General features: G+C 42.7%; 1 protein-coding gene across 5 annotated transcripts in view; it reads left to right on the top strand.

The window, feature by feature from the left end:
- Positions 1-25,176, top strand: part of MDM1 (Mdm1 nuclear protein) — a 31,309-nt gene extending 6,133 nt beyond the window's left edge. For 2 of the 5 annotated variants that reach the window (XM_008532397.2, XM_070619689.1), the window contains 11 exons: positions 4,436-4,603; positions 5,768-5,871; positions 5,953-6,052; positions 10,948-10,977; positions 11,303-11,478; positions 12,465-12,761; positions 13,500-13,612; positions 13,707-13,816; positions 21,373-21,622; positions 23,020-23,079; positions 24,330-25,176. In XM_008532397.2, the coding sequence (XP_008530619.1) occupies positions 4,436-4,603; positions 5,768-5,871; positions 5,953-6,052; positions 10,948-10,977; positions 11,303-11,478; positions 12,465-12,761; positions 13,500-13,612; positions 13,707-13,816; positions 21,373-21,622; positions 23,020-23,079; positions 24,330-24,442 (1,521 nt within the window). In that variant the 3' untranslated portion in view covers positions 24,443-25,176. Of the gene's footprint in view, positions 1-118; positions 192-4,435; positions 4,604-5,767; positions 5,872-5,952; positions 6,053-10,947; positions 10,978-11,302; positions 11,479-12,464; positions 12,762-13,499; positions 13,613-13,706; positions 13,817-21,372; positions 21,623-23,019; positions 23,080-24,329 lie in introns of all 5 variants that reach the window. The other 3 variants (XM_070619687.1, XM_070619688.1, XM_008532468.2) reach the window with 3 other exon arrangements.
- The last annotated feature ends 1,024 nt before the right edge of the window (positions 25,177-26,200 follow it).

The raw sequence follows: 26,200 nt of genomic DNA, 5'->3' as shown, positions 1-26,200 counted from the left end.
TGGGAGAAATTAGGTACTAAGTGGGCCTGGAGGCAGGTTCTAGGAAAGTGAAAACGAGAGTTCTGCTAAAGTCATCCCAGCCTTATGATTTATAGTCATGAATACTGTACCGCCCTAGGCTACTGGTGATCAGTGTTGCAGATCCGTCACATATGCTAAGTATGAGACGGGTTAATGGAAACTTGGCACTGGTGAGTTTCTGCATGCTGTGAGATTCTTTTATTTATTAAGAAAATTATTAAATTGGTTTTATTCTAAAATGTTGTGTTTAGTTGACCAGTATATTGCACGTTTGCTGTCTTCCAAGAAAGGCTTGACTGCTTTGGATCTTTATTTTAATAAATACAGAATATGTTGAAAGTAACACAGATACATAATTTTGTCCTTGTAGCAAATGAATAGTAGTAGGAATTGTCAGTTTGACTCTATGTATAAAATTCAGAAGCGATAGTGATAACTAAATGTGGTTTGAGGTTTCATTTCACCCTGGCACAGTCTCGGTGCTGGCCTGCCATTAGTACTAAATGCTCTGCTCTCTTCCTCCTGTCGTCCTCCAGACGCTTCTTAGGCTCTTAACTCTCATCTCTGTTCCCAGTCTTACTCGAGGGCCCAGGCAGGAAGTGCTTCCATCTAGACAGTCCCCAGGCCCGGCACAGCTCAGTCTCCTCTGTCTTCTGGTCTTTGTGTTTTTCTTTGTAAGCTCACAGCTTCTCACACCCTTGCATTAATTTTCTTCCGAATCTCACCATTTCCTTGTATACTTTATCCTCCCCTAAGGACTGACAGCGTAATTAGATTCAGCAGGACAATAGCATCAGTCATCTTACACTGAGATAAAAATACCAGTGATCCTATAAATTTTGGCAGCTTTGGACTGACTTGTTACTCATTTTTTAAAAAATTGAAATTTATATAGCATTTTAGGAACATATAAAATAACATAAAGCGATATGTACCCTTTATGAGCATAGTAAAAAGGATCCCTACTTCTTTTGCTGGCTCACAAGTGTTCTTGGATAGCAGGTGTAGCTACAAAATTACTTACAACCTGAAAATTGTGATTATTTGGTTTTTGTAGGGTATTTCACCTTTAAGCTAGAGCTGGTTCAAATCAAAGCTCTATTGACGATTTTTACATATTTCAGTAAAAGCATTGTGTGGAAATGTTTTTTTATAGGATCAGAAGTATAATGTACAATAAACCTTCACTAGTAGTTTTGCTTTCATTAGTGAGGGTTGCAAAGCATTTTTTTTGGAAGCAAATGCTCTAAGTGTAAAGCGTATCGGTGTCAGGGTCTGGATGGCAGAGCTCTGACAGGCCTTCCGTGCTTGTGGATGGGGCAGCTCTGCAGGAGCTGCTCAGTTCTGTTTTATCAGACACCTGTTTTCTGAAAGGATGTCTTCTGTTAATATGTAAAGGAGTCAGAACAGTTTTTGGCAGAAAATTCCTCGAGGTTATACGGTGCTTCAAAAGATACACTCTGCATTTGATCTGAATGAAGGTGTGCTAGTCAGCATTCTGAAGCAATGATATACCTTATTTGAACTCTGTGTCTTTTCCATTTGCTTTCCTTGTAATCAGCGGTAGGATACCATAAAATGGAAACCGTATTATGAAATGTTAAGGATAAAAGGGAGCATTTAAAAATAGAGACATAATAATTACCTGAATTTTTTCCTTGCCTTAAGCTAAAAATAAGCAAGCAAAGCAAAGAAACTGAACAAATGAACACATCAGATATTCAGAATGTTAAGAATTTTCTGTTGTTGCAGGAAGAAAAAAATTCATGTCAAGGAGGAAAAAACCCTGTTGAGCTGACAGCAGAGTTGTCTTGTGAAGCCAGTGTCTGTGTTCATGCTATTAAAATATGGATGTTTGCTTACCTGTTACCACACTAATGAGGGAGGTAGCGAACTTTGGGGAGAAGAGAAAGGGTTCATTATTTTTTTTTGGCTTAAACATGATTTTGATGACAATAAGTATTATTCAAAACATAGTGATGACTATAGAAAGTTGACCTTTGGATTTTTTTCCCAGCTTTAATGAGGTATAATTGACAATAAAAATTAGATATTTATAGCATACAATGGGATGTTTTGAGATATGCATACGTGTGAGATGACCACAATCAAGCTAATTAACACGTCTGTCACACATAGTTACCATTTTTTGGGTGTGTGTGTTGAGAACACTTACGATCTACCTTCTTAGTGAATTTGAAGCATGTGATACAGTATTAGCTGTAGTCGCCATGCTGTACTTGAGATCTCTAGAGCCTCTTTATCCTGCACACTTGAAAGTGTGTACCCTTTGACCACCGTCTCCCCATTCCCACCTGCCGGCCCCGGGCAGCCACCGTTCTGCTCTCTGCTTCTAGGAGTGCAACTTTTTTAGATTACACGTAAAGTAAGGTTAGGCAGTATGAGTCTTTATGTCTATAGCTTATTTCACTTAGTGTGTGTTCTCCAGGTTCATTCATGTTGTTGCAAATGACAGGATTTCCTGATTTTTTAAGGTTGAATAATAGTCCATTTTATATATATATATATATAAAAATCACATTGCCTTTATTCATCAATCCGTCGATGGACACTTAGGTTGTTTCCATGTCTTGGCTGTTGTAGATAATGCTACTGTGAGTATGGGAGTATAGATATCTCTTTGAGAATACTGATTTTATTTCCTTTGGAAATATACCCAGAAGTAGGATTGCTGGATCATATGGTAGTTCTATTTTTAATTTTCTGAGGAACATCTGTGCTGTTTTACGTAGTAGCTACCCCAGTTTATGTTCCCACCAACAGTGCACAAGTGGTCCCTTTTTTCTGTATCCTCACCAACACTTGTTATTTCTTGTCTTTTTTTTCTTTCTTTCTTTTCTTTTCTTTTTTATTTATTTTTTTGAGGAAGGTTAGCCCTGAGCTAACATCTGCTGCCAATCCCCCTCTTTTTGCTGAGGAAGACTGGCCCTGAGCTAACATCCGTGCCCATCTTCCTCTACTTTATATGTGGGACGCCTACCACAACATGGCTTGCCAAGCGATGCCATGTCCGCACCCGGGATCCGAACCGGTGAACCCTGGGCCGCCAAGAAGCGGAAAGTGCGAACTTAACTGCTGCGCCACCGGGCTGGCCCCAGTGTTTCTTGTCTTTTTGATAATAGCCGTTCTAACAGGTGTGAGGTGACATCTCACTGTGGTTTTGGTTTGTATTTCCCTGCTGATTAGTGATGTTGAGCACCTGCTCATGTACCTGGTGGCAGTTGTAAGTCTTCTTTGGAAAAATATCTATTCAGAGCCTCTGTTCCTTTTTTAATTGGACTGTTTGGTTCTTTGCTATTGAGTTGTTATCTTATTGTTTTGGATACTAACCCCTTATCAGATCTGTGATTTGCAAATGTTTCCTCCCGTTCTGCAGGTCGCCTTTCCCTTTGCTGTGCAGGAGCTTTTTAGTTTGCTCTAGTGCTGCTTGTTTTTGCTTTTGTTGCCTTTGCATTTGGTGTCAAATCCAAAAAATCATTGCCAAGACTGATGTCAGGGAGCTTACTGCCTATGTTTTCTTCTAGGAGTTTTATGGTTTCCGGATGTTGAGTAGATTTTTGTGTATGGTGTAAGAAGTAGTCCAGTGGGGGCGGCCCGGTGGCGCAGCAGTTAAGTTTGCACATTCCGCTTCTTGGCGGCCCGGGGTTCGCCAGTTCGGATCCTGGGTGCGGACATGACACCGCTTGGCACGCCATGCTGTGGTAGGCGTCCCATGTATAAAGTAGAGGAAGATAGGCATGGATGTTAGCTCAGGGCCAGTCTTCCTCAGCAAAAAGAGGAGGACTGGCAGTAGTTAGCTCAGGGCTAATCTTCCTCAAAAAAAAAAAAAGAAAAAAGTAGTAGTCCAGTGTCATTCTTTTGCCTGTGGCTGTCCAGTTTTCCCAAAACTTTTTATTGAAGAGACTGTCCTTTCCCCTGTACATTCTTGGCTCCTTTGTTGTAAATTAATAAACCATATATTTGTGGGTTTATTTCTGGACTTTGTATTCTGTTCCATTGATTGATGTGTCTTTTTTTGCCTCTTTGCCCATTTTTTTGTCAGATCATTATCTTACTGTTGAGTTGTTTGAGTACCTTAAATATTTTGAATATTAACCCCTTTTGAGAGGTCTGGTTTGCAGATCTTTTCTCCTGTCCATAGGTGATCTCTTCACTCTGTTGATTGTTTTCTTTGCTGTAGAGAAGCTTTTCAGTTTGATGCAGTCCCATTTGTCTACTTTTGCTTTTGTTGCCTTTGGATGTTAATTAGCGGTGTGAAATGAAACAGTCATATAATTTTGCCTTTTTTGTATGCTATGATTCCCCTTGTGAAACTTTTTAAGCAATAGAAGAACTAAGTTTTGTTTATATTTAACCAACCAAATAACTAAACTGAAGTAATTTTTGTTTTAAGGTTTTCCACAATAAAAGCAAATTTGTTCCACAATTCAAAGGTAACTCAATCATCCATGAAACTGAATACAAAAGAAATTTCAAAGGTTTATCTCCAGTGAAAGAACCAAAATTAAGAAATGATTTGAAAGAGAACGGAAGTTTTGAAACAATATCTCCTGAAAAGAAGGTATTTGTCTACTCTCAACGTTAAACAAAACAAAATCCTCATGATTTTAGACTCCACATGGTTTCTTTCATTTACCACCACCTGAGATTTTTGTTTTGGGTAGTTCATTAATTCATTTGTTTGTTCATTAAATGTCAAAAGTTCATTGAGCTCTTAGTAGGAGCCAGATACTGAGTAGGTACTGAGAATACAGTGGCACCTCACGAACCCGAGGCAGCTCTTGGGCAAGTGGGGAGACGGAGATGTAAGTGACTAATTGGAACACAGTGCGTTAGACGCTCAGGACTACAGCAGGTAAGTCTGCTATCTCTCGTGTCAGACGATTGGCCTTATGGTAATGTGAGCTCCAGGGCTGACAGCAGTGGTAGAAATGCATACTTTAAATTAAATAATGGAAATCAAATGCAAACACACATCCACACACGTGTTAAACGGGAGCTCCAGTGTGCCAAATTAGAGCCAGAGTAATTCTCGTGATTTACCTCAGGAGATACAAAGACCTGCTTCTGTGTGAAATTATAGCTATTTAAGTTGCAGCATCAGGTTAAAATTACTGTAAATTATAGGTAAATGGGGTATAAGTCCTGTTTTTAATTTCTTGGAGCATCATACCTGATACTTATGGGTTCTAAAAAATAGAAATTATATTATGAAAAGTAAAATGATTTGTATATATAAATATATGTGTGTTTGTGTGTATATATATATATATATATATATAAACTGTTAGAGTTAAGTTATTCAGTAAAGCAATGTGGTAACTTATTCATTGGGGCCTTACATTTAATTACTGTAATGCAATTAAATATAAATTTAGAATATCAAAGGCAAATATAACACCATTATTCAAGAGGTAGTAACATCAAGTGTATTTATTTAGTTGTTTATTTGTTAGTTAAAAATATCTTTCCTTGCCAAGGATCTAAAATTTTTATTGTTGGAAAATGAAACTATACCCTTAGCTATATACTTGAAAAAACTAACTAGATATACTAGTTTCAAAACTTGCTTGTTGATTTCTTGTGGTTTCTATATTATCTTTTAGTAGTTAAAGCTTATTTCTAAAAACAGAATTGTAACACGGTGTCCAAGTATACTTTATAACATCTACGTTTCACTTTAACGCCTTTTAAGCATAAAAAGTTTAAATTATTTTTATTTTAGTGTAATAAAACAGATGATCCTTTAAAGTTAGAAGCAGAGATGGAACCAAAAGACTCAAAGCAGCCTAAAAAGAAGCTTACTCCTTGGAGACATCAAAGGCTTGGGTATGTAGTTTACAAGAAAAATGTCGTGGTATTTATGTGATCACCATGCTGAAATGTTTACTCTCCTTTCATTTCTGTTAGGAAGGTCAATTCTGAATATAGAGCAAAGTTTCTGAGCCCAGCCCAGTATTTATACAAAGCTGGGGCCTGGACCCGCGTGAAGGAGAATGCACCCGATCAGGTGAGTCTGCGGAGGCTCCGGGAGCCGGGTCAGTGCCTCTCACGATGGGTTTCGTTTACTAGTAGAGGCTGCAGTTTCAGGAACTGTGGACCAGTAATAGTGCTAAGAGCAGCAGGAACTTAGAGTGATATGAATTAGAATATAATTTATCAGTGTGTTTACTTTTTTTATACCAACTACCTCCTTAGAGATTAATATTTATTATTGTGAAGTCTTTAAAGTTAAGAATGTTACATCAAATATTTGATTGTGTTATAAAGTCAGTTTGTGGAATTGTAGCATTAAAGATTTGGCTATTTTATAACATGCAGATGTCCACCGTCTCAACTGAAGAATGATTGATTTTCAGGATGAGTCGTCTGACGGTGGCCCCACTGTGGCGCGCGCCGTCAGGCTGTAAGCGCAGGGAAGCTGTGGCCTGTGCGGACGGGTTTGGGTTCCAGTGTTGGGTGCCCTGCTGTGTGGGAGAAGTTCTGAAGACTAAAGAAGGGTTTGAGGGAAAGTGTCATCCTAGAGCTGGGCAGTGCTGGTTTAGTACTGGCTTCTTGGGGTCAAAGGGTAAACAGTGGAGCTTTTTTGGTTATTGTATAATTAGCATCTTTTCAAGCACATCTTGGTGGTTTCCAGCTTTTCTGTGGGAATAAGCTAAACTCACGCATTTAGTTGAGATTGGACGTTAGTAAACCTCCCCCTTCCCCGATCACTTTAAAGAGAGGCGTAATTTGGATGGGGAATGAACCTTTAATGCAGCTCCATCCTTAAAACCGTGGCTGACAGTTACGTGTAGCCAGCCTCTGGGGGAGGTGTTGGCGCTTCGAGCCAGGGGCTGTCTGTGCTGGCAGCTCCGGGGCCTCTGTCCTGGGAGACCACTGTGCTCCGAGGGTTGTTGGGGAGGTGACGTGGTTCCTTCCACCACGACTGCTCTTGCTGCTCTCTGCCTCCCTGCTTGAGTGCGGCTCAGAGGCAACACGGGCAGAGTAAAAGACCAAGCTTGAAGCTGTCCCAGGTATTATTTGGGGCAAAATTCATATATTCACCCCGGTGAAATCAAGTTAAAGGGACGAGCATCGAAAGCAGCCGTGATAGAAGTAAGGAATCCCATCAGCTGAACTCCTGAGCTCTTCTCACCTGCCAGACCTTGGCTGGGAGCTCGGTGTCGAGGAATCTCCTGGTGGATGAGGAAAAGCGAGGGCGGAGGCAGGACAGAGCGTGGCCATAGGGCTCCTGTGGTCACTACCTCGGCGTCGGCCCCTGGCGCGGTGGGTCACGAGGTGTAGTTCAGGGGAAGCTCCTTGTTTCAGAAAGATTGTCTTCTAGTCTCGGAGGTTTCTTTAGGGTGGGTTGGTGTTGAGCTCGGAGGTCTAAACACCGAATGGACTGTGAGGATTGGCATGTCAGAAGTCGTGGTGAGGTGACCATCCTTGTCCTGCTCTGATGGAGAAGAACATTGTTGTTGTGGTTGTCAGTTTGTCTTCTCAAGGTTCCCTATTCCGATATGTTGGTAACATGACTCTTGGGGGTTTGTTTTGTTAGTTGCTATTGGTGGTCATAAATATTTAAATTTGTGGTATAGTTTGCCTTAACCTCTATGGCAAAATAATTCAAAAAGTAAACTGAGGTTAGGAAAGAATAAGAAATTTTAGCTAAGAAGTCAGTGATCATTGATGGTGACAACAGTTTGAGATGACCAGGTCAGAGCCATTTAATATGGGACATGTTTTACTTAAATCTTACTTGTTTTTTGCTGACAGACATTTGTTGTATGAGGTATGTGAACATAAGGGCCTTCTTGTTTTCCTGGTCCTAACATTTCTTGAAGGAATGTTATTCACATCTTCAAATGCACGTGGACGCCAGTGGCTTTGTTATCTTTAGGATAGTAGGTCACTTTTTGGGTCACATTTCAGTTTCAAGTCCGTGTGTCGTCTGTGCTTCCTTCTGTGTTGTCCGGGAGACGGTACTGCTTGAATCTCTTCATAGTCGATCACGGGGTGTTTTATCCTGAGTCCCAAGCAGCCGTTCCCAGAACACTGGGGTTGTTGGTTTCTCTCTCTGGTGAGTTTGTAGGTTTATCTCCGTCGCACGACCGTGGCCTGTCACTCTTTGAAGTGCCCGCTCAGAGGACCATTCTTAGTAACGACCAGCAGTGAGTCTTGGGTGCCATCCTCAGAGGAACTCCTGAGTTTGTTCAGTTTCTGCTTTTCTTGATTGTTAGGTAAGCTTTTAATCATCCAAACTACACTACTTGAAGTAGTTTTTTTCTTATGTGTCTTCCACAAATAGGACTTTATTTCAAGCTAAAGTCCCATGTTTGAGAGACGTTCTGTGATTTGACAGTCATTGTCGAGACTACTGGGTGTAGGATGACTCCTGATTTTGGGGGGATGGTTTTTGGGGAAAAAAGTTTTTATTTTTTTCCCCCAGTTTTCTGAGTTTGAATTTTTCACATATAAATTTTAAACGATTTAGTTGAATTCTTAATTTGGGAAAAGAAATTTGGAAATGAAAGTATCCTGCTTATAGTTTTTGTATCGTATAATTTGCTGGCCATCGTTGACCCGGGGGTGGTGTGTGTAGTGTAATCGAGTCTGGAATGGTTGGTCCGTGTCCTTTTCAGTGGCTGTGGTTGTTGGCTAGAGGGGTTGTTTTTAATATTGAGTTCATACCATTGATTTTTCTCCTCTTTCTAGTAGAACACCTTACTTTCGGAAATATCAAGCTCCTATTTTTTTATCTTAGTTTAGGATTATAGAAGTTTAAAATAATGTAGTTGTAAAACATTGTAACATCAACACTAAGGTTATTAATAAAGTTTGCTGATGAAGTAAATTTAAAACATTGAGTTTTGAATGTCAGTAACAAATGGAACTGAATAAACTAAAATTGTACAGAATTTCTACAAGTGTCTCCTCTCCTTCCTTTTTAAAAATGGATGTCAAATCAAGTGGGTCACCATGTGCGCAGAGGCAGTTCACCCACCTCCTGGCTCACCAGTGCCGAGGCCCTCACGTGTGGATGGCGTCAGCCCCTCCCTCTGCTCCTTCCACCCCACCCACCCATGGCGGGCCTGATAGCACCCCTTCTGAACCACTCCTTCAGCTTATATCTCCTTTGCTTATTGTGGTGTAGACTGTGCCAGGGTTCTGACGATAATCTATCACGGGCGAGGTCTCCTCCTCACCCAGACTGAGTCCTGAGTCGGCAGGGACCGTCTTGCTTATCTTTGGCGCCAGCCATCTCCTCGGACCTGGCTCTTCGTCCACACTCAGGACGGCTGGTGGAGTCCATGTTTCAGTGCTTCATCCTCCCTCCCCTTGAGCTCGTGGATCAATGCAGGAGAAGGAAAGAAGTGCCGTTGGGGTGTGCAGAGGGGGAGGCCGTGCTGAGGCTTGCTGACGTTAGCGTGGGTCGTGGAGCACTATGGGTCCATGGGGAACCTGTTAGGAATACAGTGTGGATGTTAGTAAGGTACTTTAGGACAAGGTGCCCGTGCATTCAGGACACCCTGCTTAGAGTTCACAGACTCGCACCCTGTGTCTCAGTTCTACCTGTTACATGCAAAAACCACTACTAGTATTTTCTCTTTTTTTGAGGCAGATCAGCCCTGAGCTAACATCCACCCCCAGTTGTCCTCTTTTTGCTGAGGAAGGTTGTCGCTGAGCTAACATCTGTGCCCATCTTCCTCTATTTTACATGGGACGCTGCCACAGCATGGCTTGATGAGCGGTGCGCAGGGCCACCCCTGGGATCTGAACTGGTGAAGTGAAGCAGAGTGTGTGAACTTAATCACTACGCCACTGGGCCGGCCCCAGTAATGTTCTTTAGAGTATAAGTTGACAGAAGTGGTAAATGAACATGGCTCGGTTTTTTGGACAGTATTTGGAATTATCCTTTAGGGACGTTTCAGGTCGGTTCATCAGAGCAGTGGGACTCTGCTGAGATTATAGGGTTTCTTATGTCACCACGGCAGGTGCTGTCCTTTGCCCTGGCTAGTTCCCTGGAGAGGCATCCTTCGCCTTCAACAGTGTCTCTTTAAGGAGCTGAGGATATGTTTCTCCAATTGCTTTTGCCATGCCAAGTTTCATTATTTGCTTTTTTGCCTCTGAGTGAAACAAAAACAGTTTTAGCAGACAGTATCTGGATATCCTTTTAAAGCTCCTATTCCATCTTTATGGTAGAAGAAATTATAGAGGTTTTCAAGAATAAATAAAGATGATTTTAAACAGAATTTTAAGCTGCAACTGAGTTTTTTACACCGTAGAATTGTGTTTAGGGAAACCAGCAGGTGGCAGTATGATGTGTAAAATGAAAGAGTTTCAAATGAATACGAAAGGCTCCTTTTTGTATGAAAATGTTATTCACCTGTTAGAGAATTCAGATCACCTTATAGTTCATCAGAGCGTTTTTTTCCTGTCACTTCGTTGAATATATTGCAATCATTATTTTGAGGGATAGTCTTTTAAATTGTATATTTACTACGTTTTTAAAAAGTTGACGTTTGCTGATTCCAAGGGAGTGTGGAGGAACTTGGAGGGGAGGCCTCGTAACTCTTGGTGCAGCTTCCATAGCAGGGCAGCTGTGGGTGAAGCTGGGACTGGGGCCGGGCAGGGGGATTCTGGAATGTCAGTGCTCTTCCAGAGCTGGAGAAATGGGAATAGTGGTCAGGCTACCTGTCATCGACAGCATCCCAGCCGTGCGAGAACCTGACTGGCTTTCAAGGTAATATTAAGATATCTTGATTACTGAATTAAATATTACTACAAATACTAAAAAATATTGACTCACAAGTTTGGTATATATTTTGAAGGAAGAATTATGAAGTATTTCATTGATCCCGTTGATACACGGTTATAGCGTTGACCTGTCATTAAGTGTGTTTCTGTATTCCTCCCTAGGGTTCTCTAAATGCCATGTGGTATGCGGAGGTTGGTTGCTTTTGAGTTTTTGAAAACTATAATAATGCATAGAGTACTTGTGTAATTTCAGTGGAAGAAAGAAGTAGGTGTCAGTATTTTTCTTAGCTGCTACAAATGTCCGCCTGCCTGCTGGCCTGGAATAAAATAGCTGCTTGTGCTTGAGCTTGACTTTTAATTTCTGCTTAAAAATGCACAGTCTGATGAACGTATGTGGCTTTCTTTGCCTTCCTTTCTCCTTGGTCTCTGGCTGTATTTGTGCAGTGTCTTTGATATGCTACTTGGTGATATTTGCAAAGGAGCATCTGCAATGACATGCGTCGACTCTCCCGCACAGGTTAAAGAGCTCCGAGAGAAGGCTGCATCTTACAGGAAGCGAGTTCAGGGGACACATTTTTCTCGGGACCATCTGAATCAGATTCTCTCTGATAACAACTGCTTTTGGGATGTCTCCTCAACCACAAGCTCAGAAGGAACTGTTAGCAGCAACATCAGAGCACTGGATCTTGCGGGGTGAGATGTGCCTTGTGGCTGGTTGTAGCTTCTGTGGGTCATGGAGATACGCAGGAAAATGACATAATTACTCAGAATTTGTCTCCTGTCAAATGGAAATATGTAGCCACTCATTACATTTCATTATTTTTAGTTTATTCTCTGTGTGGAAAATAAAGTCTGGATTTTATAATATTCCTTAACAACTAAGAGTAGAAGAGGATGATTATACAGTAGATGTGAAAAACTTTAAAAGCTGAAGGGGAAAGGCAACAACAACAGTAAAAACTTAGAGACATAAGCCGTTAGTACATGTCCATTGTCATCTATTAATGGATTTTTGTGGTTAACAGGGAGTTTAGGCCCTGATTCTATGGGAAAATTCTCTGCTGTTTTGGGTTTCAAAGTGAACATGATTTAACTGTTTGTAAGAGATACGGGCACATTGATTTGTAGCAAATAAAATAGTTTTTAGTTGATAAGGTATATTAATAGAGTCATACATACCAAATTGAATTATAAATTGGAATTATGTGACGTGATTTAAAAAGTTCATCACAAAATCTATTTTTTAACAGTGTCTTGTAAAGATTAATCTATCTAAAGCATAAAATTTGGATCAACTTACTTGATCCATAGGTACGCTTGAGTTTGTGTACAAACCCAAACTGAGTTACTGAACAAGCTCGACTGTATGGGCCTGAGTTTATGTGTGTAAATGCCAGTGTAGGGCATACACATGAGTGTTGTCAGGAGTGGTGTAGGCGTGTGTGTGTGACAGTAGGAATAAGAAAGAAGTATATTTTATTTTGGAATATTTTAATAGAAACTCTAGATTGTCACTTTATTATACTGCAAAATGAACTCTTAATTGGATTTCTTTCTTCAATACCGTGGGAGACATGTAGTTGTGAACAGTGGAAGGGAATGATGGACTTATTAAAGTTAGTGTAAACTAGAGACCTCAAACTACTCAACTTTAAAATAAAACTTACTTTGTTCTGCAGAGATCCTACAAGCCATAAGACTTTGCAGAAATGTCCTTCTACAAAACTAGAAGAAAAAAGGTCTGTCTTGGAGGACCAACCCCAGAAAAATACCACGGAGAAATTGGGCGTGTCAGATGCACCCACGACACCTGTTAGAAGGCGCCTGGCCTGGGATGCAGAGGATGCCAATGAGGACATGCAGGAACAGCCGAGAGAGGAGGAGGAGCAGAGGGAGGGGGACAGGCAGGATTCTCCCGGAGAGCTTGAGAAGTTGGAAGTACGTGAAAAGTCTAAGGTGGACGAGGTGAAAGAAGGGTGAGAGTTTTAAATTAATCCCTGTGTAGACGCATTATTGTACACAGTTAATACGTATGTTGTTTTGTCGCTAATTAAGTATAGTGGTTTACGCTTCTGGTTTTGTGACTAATAAAGACCAGGTTTTACTTTAATGTCATGAAGTAGGCATTTCTATGTGGTTTATAATTGGATTCACTCAGGTGTTTGTCACCACTAACTGGTAGTTGAGCGCCATGAACACTGAGCTCCTCAGGAAGGGGTTAGGGTTATTTTCATTTATGTCCTAATTATGATTTGCTAGGTTTGTAAATGTGTCTGGAAGAATGACTTTATGATTTAAGGAAAATAGCTGATATTCTGTAATATGAGATGGTTATACCACAAAAGAAAAGGTAGTGTTTTGTAATATTAAGTGATTTCTGCAAATAGCTAAGTCCTGTTGATGTATACACACATCGCTTTGGGGAGTGGTTGTCTCCCCTAGATAACGGTGCTTGGGGTCCCTGGTCCTAATCCCTCTCATCCTGTGGCACTGAGGCCTGATGGGGGAGCCCGCCGTGTTGGGGCTGCCTGGTAGTGGTCGTCCCTCCTTTCCAGTGCTCAGTCACTCCTCCCTGCATGGGGATTTGTTAGTGTTTCAGAAACAAAATGACCTTATCTTATAAATTTTCTACTTTACTTTTGCATAATGATAGCAAAGTATTTTGACCATATTTCCTGAGGAAATGCTTCATAGCTGATGGTTTGAATTCGTAGGTCGGATTCTTCCTCTGTCTCCTCGGGAATGGACGGCAGGCTTCCTACTCCAAAGCTGAGAGAGCTTGGTGGGATCCAGAGGACTCATCACGACCTCACCACCCCGGCCGTCGGTAACCACACACGCTGTGCAGCTCCTGTTGAACCTGCGTCCTCCACACGCTGATGCGGGGTAACTGAGACTCGTCATCTTGTGCCTTTCTCCAGGGGGTGCTGTTTTAGTGTCTCCCTCCAAACTGAAGCCTCCAGGCCTGGAGCAGAGGAAAAGAACGCCGCCTCAGGATGGCGTGGGGACCGCGGAGAGGGATTCCAGGAAGGCAAGTGTTTGCACAGTGGGGAAAGACGTCTCTTCAGAAGATCATCTTAGCCACGTGTACTAAATGAATGATAGGTTCAGGTTGGAGGAAATTCTGTGTGTCATATGTGAAGATAATGCTATTAACCTCCTATAGGATGGTGAAGGCATTGAATTGTTCTTCCTGGTAGGGGTGTTGTGTTTCTGCTGATACACTTTCAAATCCCGTCAGCAGTGACTCGACAGGAAGAGAACAACACGATTTATGGAGCATCTGCTGTGTGGCACGTGTGTTCCAGGTGCTGTTTTGGCCCTGGAGTTACAGCAGGGAAAGAAACACTCGTTGAACCACGTTGTAGTGGAGGAGAGAGAGAATACATGGGGTAACTAGGTGAAATTATATGGTCTTTAGATAGTGGTAGTAATAAGGAGAAAACTAAAGCAGGGAAGTGATAGGAGGTGGCCAGGAGCTTCCCACTGAGAGGGTGGCTTGAGCAGAACTGAAGCAGGTGAGGGACTGACCCGTGTGTGTGTCTGGGCAAGCTTTCTAGGGAACAGAATGGCAAGTGCACAGTCCCTGAGGTGAGAAGTATCTCAGTGCCTGAGGACCAGCCAGGAGGTCAGTGTGGCTGGAGCAGAGAGCAAGAGGAGAAGAGTGGCATGGGCAATGGGTGACTAAATTGTGTGGGGCCTTATGGGGCAGAGCAAAGACTTTGAGTTTTATTCCGAATGAGATGGGAAGCCTTTGGAGGTCAGAGGAGTGATGGGAGTCAGTTACAACATCCAGGCAAGAGATGATGGCTCTTTGGACCCTGGCGGTAGAGTGGAGGTCAGTGAGGGAGTCCAATTCTGGGTATACATCAGAAGTGCAGCTGACAGGATTTGCTGATGGGTAAGCTATGAGTGAGAGAAAGAAGAAACAAGGTGACTCAAGATTTTTGGCCTGAGCAGTGAGGATGGGGTTGCTGTTTAACTGAGATGGGAGACAGTGTGAGGAAAAGATTTGTCAGGGAAGATACAGAGGTCTGTTTCGACAGAAGCTTTTTAGATGTACAGGTAGACCTGTCAAGGAGGGGGGTCGATGTTAGATGTACAGGTAGATGTGTTGAGGAGGGGGTTGACTGTTAGACGTACAGGTAGACATGTTGAGGAGGGGGTTGACTGTTGGAGGTACAGGAAGACGTGTTGAGGAGGGGGTTGACTGTGAGACGTACAGGTAGATGTGTTGAGGAAGGAGTCGACTGTTAGACGTACAGGAAGATGTGTTGAGGAAGGAGTCAACTGTTAGACGTACAGGTAGACGTGTTGAGGAGGGAGTCGACTGTTAGACGTACAGGAAGACGTGTTGAGGAGGGGGTTGACTGTTAGACTTGCAGGTAGACGTGTTGAGGAGGGGGTTGACTGTGAGACGTACAGGTAGACGTGTTGAGGAGGGGGTTGACTGTTGGACGTGCAGGTAGACGTGTTGAGGAGGGGGTTGACTGTTAGACTTGCAGGTAGACCTGTTGAGGAGGGGGTTGACTGTGAGACGTACAGGTAGACGTGTTGAGGAGGGGGTTGACTGTTGGACGTACAGGTAGACGTGTTGAGGAGGGGGTTGACTGTTAGACTTGCAGGTAGACCTGTTGAGGAGGGGGTTGACTGTGAGACGTACAGGTAGACGTGTTGAGGAGGGGGTTGACTGTTGGACGTACAGGTAGACGTGTTGAGGAGGGGGTTGACTGTTAGACTTGCAGGTAGACCTGTTGAGGAGGGGGTTGACTGAGATGTACAGGTAGATGTGTTGAGGAGGGGGTTGACTGTGAGACGTACAGGTAGATGTGTTGAGGAGGGGGTTGACTGTGAGACGTACAGGTAAACGTGTTGAGGAGGGGGTTGACTGTTAGACGTGCAGGTAGACGTGTTGAGGAGGGAGCCGACTGTTAGACTTGCAGGTAGACCTGTTGAGGGAGTTGACTGTGAGTTTGGAGTGTAGAGCATAGGTTGGGCTGCAGGTACAGGTTTGAGGCTCTTTGTCATACAGGTGGCATAGGTGTGTAAGGTCTACTGACTGTGGAGATGATGGAGGGAGGGCATATAAACAGAGAAGAGTAGGTGTAGACAGATCTGAGTCCCATGTTTTGATCCTGGGAAGTTGAGGAGTAAGCAGCACAGAGACTGAGGAGGAGCAGCCAGTGCGGTGGCGGGAAGCAGGAGGCTGGAGTCCTGGGGTGTCGAGGAGGGGATGGTGGGTTGGAAGGTAGGAGAATTGCTGATCGGATTTAGCAACGTGGAGGTGATTGGTGATCAGACAGAGGGCGGCTCTGGGGTGGGGAGGGACAGAAGCCTGGGTGCAAGTGAGTCCAAGAGAATGGAGGGGAGAGGAGTTGGGAAGAGCTGCCACAGAGAGCTCTTGCAGGAGCTTTTTCCATAGAGGGGGAGCTGAGGAATGCAGCAGGAGTGGGAAGCCATGAGATCTGGATGGAGCTAAGAGCACATTTGTGTGTCAGTGGGAACAGTTTGAGAGAGAGTGAGGTGATGCGGGAGTGAGAGGAGATGGTTGGAAAGATGTTCTCGGGTAGAGAAGGGGCATAGGATCTGGTGGCGATGGGAACGGTTGGCCTTGGGCACTCGCACAGTCCTTCAGTGTCACAGAGGGAAGGCAGAGTGCGTGGGCTGCTGATGAAGTATGGGGAGATGTCGGGGGAGCTTTTGGAAAGTCTCTCCTGATTGCTCTTGTCAGCATGTGGAGAAACGAGGCTGGGGAAGGAAATGTTGGAGGTTTGAGGAAAGAGAAGAAAGCGTGACATGGTCTTCTCAGAGGGTGGGAGAGTGAGGGGCCCGAGAGATGTGAGATACTGCAGGGCAACACGCAGGGGCCGTTGTAGGTCAGAGGTCACAAATTTGATGGCAGGCTGGGTTGTATGTTTCTCTCCAGGCACCTTGGGCTGCAGAGGTTCCAGACAGGTAGAGAGTTGGGTTTAACTGGGCTTCATCTTGTGTCGAGGGAGTGAGACAAAGTGAGAGAGGAGGTCACGGAGTTAAGGTATATGCAGGGAAGTGATTATAATGACTGACCATGGAAGTCACTTTTATTAGGGAGGGAAAATAGGACTTGAGAAGTAAGGTACAGTGCAGAGGTGACAGGACCAAGGGACGGAAGCTCTTGGCAGACTTAAGAGCTTGTTGGGATTGGGGTACCTGTGGGGGTTGGTTTTAAAGTTAGGCGGTGGTGGTCAGAAATCGAGATCATGGAGAGGTTGCAGTTACCAGTAATGACCAGGCTCACACATGATTGTGGGGTGAGTGGCTGAAGTCGGACCAGGCACATTCACACGTGATCGTGGGGTGAGTGGCTGAAGTTGGACCAGGCACATTCACACTTGATCGGGGGGTGAGTGGCTGAAGTCGGACCAGGCACATTCACACATGATCGTGGGGTGAGTGGCTGAAGTCGGACCAGGCACATTCAGAGAAGAGGTCGCATTTCTCCCAGGGATCTTGCTGACAGCTGTCGTGCGTTCCAGAGGGCGGAGCAGAGGGCTTCCGGGTGTTGGGGAGAGGTGGGCGATGAGGTCAGAGCCCAGTGCCCCCACAGCCCGGTCTTTGGAGCAGAGTCCAGCTCACCGCAGGTCCTCATTAAGGATGCGTTTAGTGAGTGTTATTGGAGCAACAGAGTGTCTCAACCATTTCCTGTTCCTTCTGTGTACAGCGGTTTATGACAGGACATGTGACCGTAGGTGTATGGTCAGACGGTTGATCAGAGTCAGGTGTTAGGAATCTCTTGCCCTGTGGACGGTTCTGCCCACTCTCCTCGGGAGTCCAGGCTGCCACCTGGAAGTGAGGAGCTTCTAGGCAGCTAGGCCACAGGCGTGTGCCTGAAGTGGGTGGCCCTAATGCACATGTGCAGCCAGAGTTATTTGTATTATTTCATTTATTGTGGAATTAATTTCTTTAATAATTAAATAAAATTAATTACTTTAAAATAGAGTAAAGCTGCATTTAATATTTTAATGCCAATCTCCACCTCACTGTGCACAGAATACAGTTGTAACATTTTAATTACAAATTCCTCTAAAATAAGCACGTTTCTTGTTAACCCGGTGAGCACTCCCTGCGTGTCAGTTGTCTGTCCCTGGCGCTGCCGGGCCTGCACCAGGCTGCAGGTGGTGGTTTCTGTTGTCTCCCCCTTGGTTGCTGGTAGGCAGGGGAATCAGTGACCTTGATACACACATTTTTTTCCCCTTTGTTTTCCTATAAAAACTAATATTATGGTAAAATGAAATCCATAAGTTATTCTGTTTCCAATAAATTATCCCCATTATTCAGTTGCCCTTGATTAATATCATTCTGTATCTCTTTTTGCCACAGGAATTAGGAAGAATATATTATCATAATATCCAGGATGTTTTCACTGTTAACTTTTAACAACATACCTTGAATTGTGGGAGTGTTATGGGGCGGCAGCAATTTGGGTAACTTACATGGGGATGATCATAATAGGTAGTTCTGGGCCCTGAGCTGAGTACTTCACGTGTATCAACCTGTCTAGTCTTCATGGTGACTGGGGGCCATAGGTGGTGTTATTATTCTCATTTAGATGAAGAAACTGAGGTCACACGGCTGTCAAAAGGGGAGAATAGAGTTTGGGTCCAGGCAGTCTATCCTCCAAGCCCACATTTTTAACCCCTAAACAACACTGTCTCTCAAAACTTGAGAGTAGAATTCTCACAGTATTGGTTTGATCATCAAGTACCATTGTCCCATTTTATAAGTGATATTAAAAACCCAAGAGTGTGTGCACTTCATTCATTCATTCATTCAGCAGATGTTTCTTATCTAACACCTGCATGTGATCATGCTAGTGAGCAAAAATAGCCGTGGTCCATGGTCTTATGGAACCTACAGTCTGATGAGAAAGATACACATTAATCAGAGAATCACAACACAAAAGTAAAATTAAAACTAGTAAGAGTTGGAAAGAAGTATATAGTGCTTTTCTGGAAGGAACTGACCTTTTCCTGGAGGTCAGGAAGCTTCTTGGAAGGAGTCTTCGTTGAGTTAGATGTAGAGGAAGAGTTGAGCAAGAGAAAGGGTGGGGAGGGTGTGCCCGGAGCCAGTGCAGAGAGAGGACATGGGGTTGAGAGGCACGGACGGGTGGTGGGTGGCAGGGAGCAGGTGCACGGCGAGCCTGGGAAGGCAGCACTGTTGAGAGTTTCTGTCTTTATCTCAAGAGCGATGGGACCCCATTGGAGTATTTTAAAGACCTTTCTGGCCACTGTGGAAGCAAGGGTAGAGTAGACTAGATGCCCTTTCAAGGCCATTGTGGAGGTCTGAGCAGGAGCTGTTGATAGCTTGGACCAGGGAAGGTGGCCATACGTAGGAGTGGATGGAACCAAGGAATGGTGTGAGGGGAACCATGTCAGGCTTGGTGCTGGCTTGGACAGTGAGGGACGAGACACCATGAATGACTTTAGGTTTCTGGCTGCCCGAAAGGATGGATGACAGTGCCATTCACTGTGTAGGGGAACTTGGGACCAGAGCCGTCTTTGGAGGGGCGTATCAGGAGTGTCATTTTCATTCACTCCGTTCAGTATTTCCTGGCTCTTACTCTGTGCCAGGCACTGTTCTAGGACCTGGGGAGTCACTGGTGGTCAGGACAACATCCCCGCCCTCGTGGAGCTTATGTGTTCATTGGGAGAAATAGACAAATTTGTAAACAGATAATTTCAGCTACTGGTAAGTGCTGTGAGTGAAATAAAACCGCACACAACTCCATGGGGGTGGTGAGACTGCTTCAGTTTCGGCCATCAGGACGTTCCCTCCCAGGAGGTGACATTGTAGCTGAGACCTGACTGATGAGGGAGGTGCCTGTGCAGAGACCTGGGGCAGAGATTGTTTCCAGGTGGAAAGAACAGCAAGGACGGGTGTCCACCGGCGAGCGTGTGGACTGACAAGGCTGGTGTGACTGGAGCCTGGGGAGGGCAGAGGGGAGGGAACGGGCTTGGAAGGGGAGCCTGGGAGGAGTGGCTGTTAGGCTGATGGCACTGGGACGCCCTTGGGGGAGTTGAAGCAACACAGTGAATGTGATCTGATGCTCAGTGGAGAAGGGGCTGCGCGGGGGAGCTGCACGCAGTGAGGCCTGCAGGAGCTTTAGGCTCAGCGCAGGTCAGGACATCAGTCAGATCGAACCTGGGAACCCCAGGAGGTACAGAGAGACCAGCCTGCTGAGTTCATTCAGGTCTTTCCAGCACTAGTAAAACCAACTTGACTGAGATCCCAAATTCCATATATACACGTAGAAAAAGAAAAAATCAGAGGAAGAATTTTCCTAAGTGACCTTGGAGTTAAAAAGGGAAGATTTGTGGTTTTTATCCCAGATCCTGATTTGAAAATGTGCGTTTGTGGGCTGAGACCCCAGGCTTCTCCATGTTGAAACAAGAAGCTCTGTCATGGCAGAAAATGATCCCTAAGGTCGGAAAGCAGTGTGTGGATGTGGCATTGATACGCTCAGAGTTGTTAACTAAAGGCGACAGTTTACAGGGATGATCCGGAAAGTTGGGAACTGCGTTTGGTTTTACTGGTTGCGTCTGCCCAAAAGTACAATCATACAGGGACTTGTGATGGTGCTACATTATCATTGTGGACCAAACTAAAAGAAAAGAATGATGTCACCCTACTGTTCAGGGACGTCTCTGTTGAGTTTTGAGTTACATAGGTATATAGTGTATTTGTTTATTATATAGTAAATAAGGGTTTGTAATCTGTTTTTTCTCACTTAGCAATGTGTTGTGAACACACTTCATATCATTAAATATCATTTATAATCTAATCTTAATAGTGATATGATATGCCATCTATAGTTACTTTTTTAAACTAGATGCCTATTGTTATTTTTAGTTTTTTAGGAAAATGCTGTAAAGAAATCCATCCTTTAGCTACATTTTTGTACATATTGTTCTCTCTTTTTGTGTAAATACTCCCCAAGTATTATTGTGTGGTCAAAACCACAAATTTTTAATGTGTTTGCTATGTTTTGCCAGCTCCCCTGAAAGGTGATGCTCGCAACCCCACTGTGTGAGTGCCGATTTTCTCCATCCTTGCCAGCTCTGGCAATCATAGTTCATTTTTTGAAAAATTAATCTTTGTAATTTTCTAAGTGGAAAATTAGTACCTCAGTGCTTTTATTTTGAAATTATTTGATTATTCGTGAAGTGGAATATGTTTACTGTTTGTAACTTGTGTGTATATGAATTGCTTCCACATTTTTTTGATTTTTAGTTAAGTTTATCTTTTTTAAAGAAGTATTTTGTAGCAATGATGATAATTCATTGTCAGTCGTATAAGGTGTATGTTTGGCCTAAGTTTGTCATTTTTCTTTTATTTTTTTAATGTTTATACGTATATTTTATATGGCTAAATGTGTTTGTCTATATTCATGTTAGGCGTATAAAATCTTCCCCACATGCAGGTTACATAAATTTTCCCTGTGTTTTCCCCTACTGCTCTTATGGTTATATTTTTTTGTGTTTAAATGTTAAAATACATGTTTGTTTATATATGTACACCTGTATATATGTATCTCCTTTTGTGGTTTAGAAAGAAGGTCACGCTGTAGCTCTCCTGACTTCTCCAGCTGCTGGTATAAAAACGATTGATCCTCTGCCTTTGAGGGAGGATTCTGAAACCAGTATCCCCAAATGTGCTGAGCCAGCCCTTCCAGTTCCGAAAATTCCCGACTATCCAGCCAGCCCCGCGGGGCAGTCTCCTCCGGCCCACGCGCCGTCCTACTGGCATCCCTCTCGTCGCATTCAGGGCTCTCTGAGAGACCCCGAGTTCCAGCATAATGGTAATTATTTTGGTTTTGGTTTTTGTCTTTTAAAATGAAAATGTTGTAGTGATAGGTGCAAAGGCTGTAAGTATGTGCTGCGTGTTAACAAAGTAGGTCGTTTCGTTTTTAGTTAACATAATAGATGTCCTTAAATCGGAAGAGCCTCGTCTCTGGAACACTCGGGTGTGCCGTACCCAGGTGCCCACCTGGGGGTGTGTCGCGTCTCTCGAGCTCCTTCCCTGACACTCGGAGGCATCCGCTGGGTGCCCAGCACCTCTGCCCCAGCTGTGGCCCAGGCCCTCTCCAGACCTTGCGCGTGTTACCTGGATGTAGTTTGAGGTCATAGTTATTTTCCTTTAGTTTATTAGGCATCGCCCTGCTCTTTTCTGACTTCCGCTGTTACTGTTGAGAAGTCTGCTGCTCTTTTTAATTTTTGATCTTCTGTATGTGGCTTTTTTTTTCCTGGCAGTATTTGGGATCTTCTCTTTGTACCTAATAGTATGAAATTTTACGGTAGGTTTCTTTTCATTTTGCTAGTGCTTGATCAACCTTTTCAATCTGGAAACTGGGTTCCTCACTTCTGGGAAATGTTCTTGAATTGTTTAGTCATTAATTTCTTCCCCTCCCTTTTCTGTTTCCTCTTTCTGGTACTCCTATTATTCAGATATTGGATGTGTTGAACACGATCTTATTTTCCTATCTTGCTCTCCTATTTTCCATCTCTGCCTTTTTATTTTAATTTGAAAGGGTTGCCGATTTTTGTTTTTCACCTCCTTTTGAGTTTAAAAAAAATGTTGCTATATTTTTAATTTCTCTGAATTTTTTTTTTTTGCTGAGGAGTATTTGTCCTGAGCTAACATCCATTGCCAATCTTCGTTTTTTTCTTTTTTTTTTTATGTGAGCTGCTGCTACAGCATGGCCAGTAACAGATGAGTGGTGTAGGTCTGCGTCTGGGAACCGAACCCAGGCTGCCAAAGCGGGGTGCACTGAACTTAACCACTAGGCCGCTGGCCACAGTGGGGGATGGTCATGCTCACTGCCCTTCCAGCTGCTCCGCTTTCCAAAACTCTGTGGCTGTTTTTGTCTCTCTTTTTCTTTGTCCTGTGGGTTTATGTCAGTTTTGTAAACGTGTGTAGTCCACCCACCATCTTTAAGCAGAAGCCTGCTACCGTTCTCTGAAGTTAGAATAGATCAGTGTCATCATTGATAAGACTTCTAGGAGATCATCCCTTGTTTGTTTACATGTTTGCTAAATAAGCACATTATAATTTAATGAATGGCCCTTTGATGGGGATTTCTATTAAAGATTTAAAATCAGTGAACTTGTGACAACTCCTTTCACTAAGGTTTTACTGTAAATAAGATAGCCTCTCAGATAGCTTTGAAGGATAATTTCTTCTCCTTTTTTTTTTAAGTGGGAAAAGCAAGGATGAACAATTTCCAGTTACCTCAGCGCGGAGCCTTTAACGACGAAGGTATCTGCTCAGTCGGTATCATGAGATGAGTGTTGGGGTGCTGTCTGGCAGTTTGCGTGCTGTCGTGGGCCTGGTCTGGCTGGCTCTGTGTGCGTGGTTTACAGCAGATTCCATGGATGTTGTTTCATGGGATCCATGAGCCCCGGGATGGGTCAGATTATCCCGGTTTTACAGATGAGCGAACTGAGACCAAGGCCTCTTTTCTAGGGGGACAGCTGGTGCGAGACTGTGCCTCATGCCCCAGCGAGGTCGCTGTTCTTTCTGTTTTTCCACCCTGGCTCGCTGGGCTCAGGAATCTGGCCCAGCATTATAGCCATCATTCTTTTCAAATGCCTGTATATTCCTGTACATTTTCGATTCTCAGAAAATATGATTAGGGAAAATGGGCTTTTTTCTCCTTTGTAGTTTTCATTCTGACAAATTCGTTTGCTTCCAATAATGGCAGGAGAAATTTTGAATTCTTGATATGAACAATCGAAGTTACTATTTTAAGTCATCCTAAGAAGCATGAAATTATTGAACTTATAAATTGTGGACTTGAAAATAAATTTGAATTAATAGTTTATGTTTTATACATTCACACCCATTAAAGGTTTTCTCTCCTCTTAGCATTTTTTAGAATTTTTCCGAATTCAGTGAGTTAGAAATCAAGTTGTCATGTTTTGAAATGCAAGTATCTGGACACTTTGAATCCAGTTCTGTTTTCTTTTTAACTGAACAGTGTTACAAATAACCTTCTAATAGGTTTGCTTATGCAGAATGAGGAATTTCAGTAATGATGAAGGTAGCATCTTAAAGTCAAACATTATTTCTACATTTAGTGAGATTACTTTAGAAATGTGGTGTAAGTTCCACATTAAACTATGGCATTTTGTTTTTAAAAGTTTAAAAAAGCTTTTTGCTCAGAGCAGCTGTGCGTTTTAAAGTAGGACAAACAGTATGATGATGCGTATTTCCGAGTAATACTGAAATCATAGGCCGTTTGTTCAGGCAGTGACATCGTGGGATTTCAGGAAGGAAACAGAATGCTCATTTAACATTGAAGTGTTTGATTTCTAAGTATGGTCAACTTGTAAGATTACTGTAAGCTATCCTGAAAATGTCAGTATCTTACATTTTAATAGATTGCTTTTTTTCTGACAGTCAGTATTGACATTACAAAGCTTGAAGCTTTTACTTTTCTGTTGATGTTATAAAACATATTTTTATAGGAGAGACTGTTTTGCACTGAATGTAATTTTTCATTGCAGATGAGGACAGATTATCTGAGATTTCCGCTCGCTCTGCAGCTTCTAGTCTCCGGGCTTTTCAGACTCTGGCACGAGCTCAAAAAAGGAAGGAGAATTTCTGGGGCAAAACATAATTATACGTACACTTGATTGAGTTGCTTTTGTCTGGGGAACCACTGGCATAATTTTTGTTTATTGCTTTGCTATGTTAAGACTTTTCAAGTGTTCGGATTTTTCTCTAACATTTCCTACTTTCAAAGATTTGTTTGATTTTTTTCAATAGCCAATTCAGCTTCCTTGGAAAATTTTAACACAGGTTCATACAAATCTAACTTTTCAAGCATTCTCTTACATCTCTGCCGAAGGACAAAGGCGTAGACTGCATGGTTCTTCACACACGCTGACCACTGTGTCAGGGTCGGGATCGCTGGCAGGACTGTGGCTCTCCCATCCTGAGAATGCTCTGAAACAGGAACAGAGTGAAGTAAAAATGAGGACCCACGTGTGAGGTGTACGCTCCCCTAAGATTGGTTCTCCGTACCTTTATAATTGGAGACGTCATAAAATGAATTTCTCGTTCCTTTAAGCGTCACTGTGCTGTTTCTTTTGACTGTAGTACCTTCGTATGTGGCTGCAATGTTAAGATAATTGTATTTTAGATGGAAAATACCAGCTGTATATATTTTTCTTATTTATGTAACAAAGTTTGCTGAGAGAATATGTATATTTTTGATCTTTGTGTGTATTCTATTTGTATAAGGACTTTGGCTTACATTTGAATAATGTCTAAATTTTGAAAAACTATTTGTATAATGGAGAATTAAAACTTTGTAGACATTTTGAAATAAAAAATTGATCAAGTGTTTCATTTCTGTTTGCTTCTCCAGAAAGTTATTACATGGAACAAATAATTATCTTTTAGAAACATTCCGCTCATAACAGGTTAATCAAATGTTATACTACTTTTGCAGCTGTCCAAATGCAATGCAACTGAGTCTACAGTATTTTTGCACAAATGCAAGACAAATACAGAATTTCCAAGACAGCTTCATTTTTTAAAATTTAACACAAACTTTTTAACTAGATGTCTTCACTCATAGGACATGTTCTCTTATCTTACTCTTTATCTTACAAATCATTAATTTTCTAAAAAATATGGATTTCATAAAATATGACATAAGATCCTTATAATAGTACATAGAAGATACTGAAAATAAAATACACAGAATATTTGTGATTTTTGGTTAGAAAACAAATGAACAGTCTGTTCTAAAATGCTTAATTTGGTCAAGAGTGCTTGTGCAAATCATTGATTCACAATAAATTTTCTTGTTAAAGATTTCAGGAGGTTTTCTTATATTCCACTGACCTTTTAAAACAGTTTGTTGGTTAAAAAAAAGTTACTGAGGCCCTAGAGAGGCAAATAAAAGCTAGAAATTAGTGTGTGATTGGATTTTAGAACACATCGTTCTGGCTTCTATACGAATGTGTCTCAGGTTTTAGGTGACGGGTGTGGTTCTCATGAGGCCGAGGTGGTTACCCAGGCTCTGCGTGACGGGTCAGCTTTGGGCTGTGCCGCTGACCTCCTCTTAAAAGCCCGTCTCGGCGGCCTGGGGAGAGAACAGTGCTGAGGGATGAGTGCTGTTGCATCGCTCACATTAAAAGAGCGACTCGGAGGACGTGCGTTTGGGTTGGTGGGTAAGTAGTTTTTATGAGAAATGTTCCATTGGATTTGCTGGCTTTTAGGAGCTGGGATTGTTAATTCAATGTTGTACTCAGTTTTATTAAGCCATAATTTTAAGTACAATAAACTGCAATCATTAAAAAAATTACAGCTCAATGACTTTGGGAAGAATGTATACATCTGTGGAACACCACCACAGGCGAGGCGC

The sequence above is a fragment of the Equus przewalskii genome, chromosome 5 (assembly GCF_037783145.1).
Source record: "Equus przewalskii isolate Varuska chromosome 5, EquPr2, whole genome shotgun sequence".
NCBI lineage: Eukaryota > Metazoa > Chordata > Mammalia > Perissodactyla > Equidae > Equus > Equus przewalskii.
The sequence above is the reverse complement of the archived record's forward strand: the minus strand, read 5'-3'. Positions and strand labels throughout refer to the sequence as shown.